General features: G+C 36.7%; 1 protein-coding gene across 1 annotated transcript; it reads left to right on the top strand.

Moving 5' to 3' along the window:
- Positions 1-913: 913 nt before the first annotated feature.
- LOC113755172 lies at positions 914-2,799 on the top strand. Its single transcript, XM_027299233.1, has 2 exons — positions 914-2,078; positions 2,174-2,799. The coding sequence occupies exons 1-2, from the start codon at positions 914-916 to the stop codon at positions 2,797-2,799; spliced, it is 1,791 nt and encodes a 596-aa protein (XP_027155034.1).

Genomic DNA, 2,799 nt, shown 5'->3' with positions numbered 1-2,799 from the left:
GGTTGACATAGCACCCTTACGGGTTCTGTTTTTTTTCTCAATTTAGTCCTGTTTCTAGATCAATTAGCTGAACAGTCATAGCAACTTAAAAGAATCCTGGGACCAAAAAAAGATTATGAGTATAAAATAAAAAGCTAGATAGATTCTCTTCTTTCTTTCACATTTCACTGTCTCTCTGTGGTGAATGCTTTTTCTTCATAAATATCTGCTGGTCTAACCGTGTCATAAACCTGTGCTTTTTCTATCAATCATTTTTTCCAATTACCTATGCCGTAAGTTGCATGCCTTTCTAAAGAGAGAACTTATAAAATTAATCACTACACACCAGAGATGTATCTATACTTTGATGGAAATTTAGTAAGATTCTTGAATTTCACCTTTAGTCTTCATGCTCATGTGTTTGTTTAACCTTTGACATTTCAGATTGAAGTTAGGAATTTTCCGAAGACGCGAGTGCAGGAGTTGGTACGAAGGGCTTTGTTCTGGTATTAGGTAAATAAAATTTCTATCCGCTTGCTTGCAAATTCTGTTTTTACAGATTGTTGAGAAATTTTGCATTTTGTTGATTTCCTTTATTTGCTGGGCTGCTTTATTTAGTAGACTGTAAATTCTTGAACTTGAAATTAGGGACTTGTAAGCCATGGCTTGAGTTTAAAAAATCAGGGCGCTTCTTATTCTCAATGATTTTATGGGATTTGTCTAGTTTTCTAAGTACTAATGTGTAGTTGTTGTTTTCATGCTCTTGGAAGCTTGTTGGAGGACATTTATTTATATTCAAAGTATGGATAAAAGTTGGATGGATTTTCCAAGAACAAGTGAAAAGTATGAGGCAGGACTTCAAATGTTTCTAAACTTTGCATTTTCTAGATCAAGTTGTGACGGACTGATTTTGTGTCCTTGCAAAGATTGCGGCATGGGTGTTTGTGTGACTAAAATGGAAGCATATGATCATTTGAAAGTGGTAGGCTTTATCAAGGGTTATAATAATTGGATAGCACATGGAGAGCTTTCTAACTACTATGAAGCCACATCTAATTCTGAAAATACATCAATTGGGGTTTCAAATGGGACTAATGACATGCAAGACTTGGTCCATGATGTATTTGGGATACCACATGGAACAAATGAATTGAATAGAGAAGGGGACTTTCCTGTTTCAGAGGCTGAAAAATTTTACAAATTGATTGATGATTCTCAACAGGATTTGTACAGTGGTTGCAAAAATTTCTCGAAGTTGTCTTTCATTATTCGTTTGCTTCACCTAAAATGCCTTGGTAAGATGAGTAACAAGATTTTTAATATGCTTGTTGAGTTGTTGAGAGAAGCATTTTCGGAGGCCATGACTAATTTGCCTTCTTCTTACTATGAGGCTGAGAAATTGATGAATACATTGGGGCTGGGTTATGAAAAGATCGATGCATGTCCTAATGATTGTTCTCTTTATTGGGGTAGTGCTGAAAAAAGAACTTCATGCGAAACATGTAACGAGCTTAGGTGGGTTGCTTCAGAAAATGATCCAACTAGTGAAAAAAGAAAAATCCCTCAAAAAGTATTGTGGCATTTTCCTTTAAAATCTAGATTACAAAGACTATTTATGTCTTCTAAAATTGCATCTCAAATGAGATGGCATGAGGAAAAACGTACAAAAGATGGTTGTATGAGACATCCAGCTGATTCTCCAGCTTGGCAAACTTTTGACCATCTACATCCAGAATTTGCTAAGGATTGTCGAAATGTTAGATTGGGGTTGGCATCTGACGGGTTTAATCCATTCAACAACATGAGTTCTACACACAGTACTTGGCCTGTAGTTTTAATACCATATAACTTACCTCCGTGGATGTGTATGAAGCAACCGTACTTCATGTTGTCCTTGTTAATACCCGGACCATCCTCTCCTGGGAATAATATTGATGTTTATCTACAGCCTCTAGTTAAAGAATTGACCGAATTGTGGGATTTTGGCATTCAAACTTATGATGCATCCCAAAAAGAAAATTTTCAATTGCATGCAGCTCTGTTGTGGACCATTAGTGATTTCCCTGGATATGCAATGTTATCTGGCTGGAGCACTAAAGGTGAATATGCTTGTCCTGTTTGTCACAAGTTCACTCATGCACGACGGTTGACTCATAGTTTCAAATATTGCTATATGGTCATCGGAGATTCTTAGATAGTAAGCATAAATTTAGAAAGCAAGCCCAATTCTTTGATGGCACCGAAGAACATGGAAAGCGACCACCATTGCAAACCGGGGATATGATTGTGAGTGAATTGGGAGACTTGCAAATTAAATTTGGAAAACTTGTGAAAGGTAATCCGAAGCTGCCTTTCAATTGGAAAAAGAGGAGTATTTTCTTTGACTTGCCATATTGGAAAGATAATGTCTTAAGACACAATCTTGACTTCATGCACATTGAGAAGAATGTTTGTGAAAATATTTGGGGGACATTGCTGGATATTGAGGATAAAGCAAAGGACCATTATAATTCCCGCCGTGATTTGAGAGAAATGGGAATAAGAAAAGAGCTGCATCCCATTGAGACAGAACCTGGAAAGGTTTACTTACCTCCATCTTCCTTTGCAATGGATAAAAAACAGAAAACTATGTTTTGCAATGTGCTAAAAAAAGTGAAAGTTCCAGATGGTTATGCAGCTAACATCTCAAGATGCGTTCGAGTAAAGCCACCAAGAATTTCGGGGCTTAAAAGTCATGATAATCATATTCTAATGCAGCAATTGATGCCTATAGCTTTGAGAAAGACTTTGCCAAAATCAGTGCGCTATCCTTTGATTTGA

Source organism: Coffea eugenioides, unplaced genomic scaffold (genome assembly GCF_003713205.1).
Source record: "Coffea eugenioides isolate CCC68of unplaced genomic scaffold, Ceug_1.0 ScVebR1_1261;HRSCAF=2082, whole genome shotgun sequence".
Lineage (NCBI taxonomy): Eukaryota > Viridiplantae > Streptophyta > Magnoliopsida > Gentianales > Rubiaceae > Coffea > Coffea eugenioides.
The sequence above is the reverse complement of the archived record's forward strand: the minus strand, read 5'-3'. Positions and strand labels throughout refer to the sequence as shown.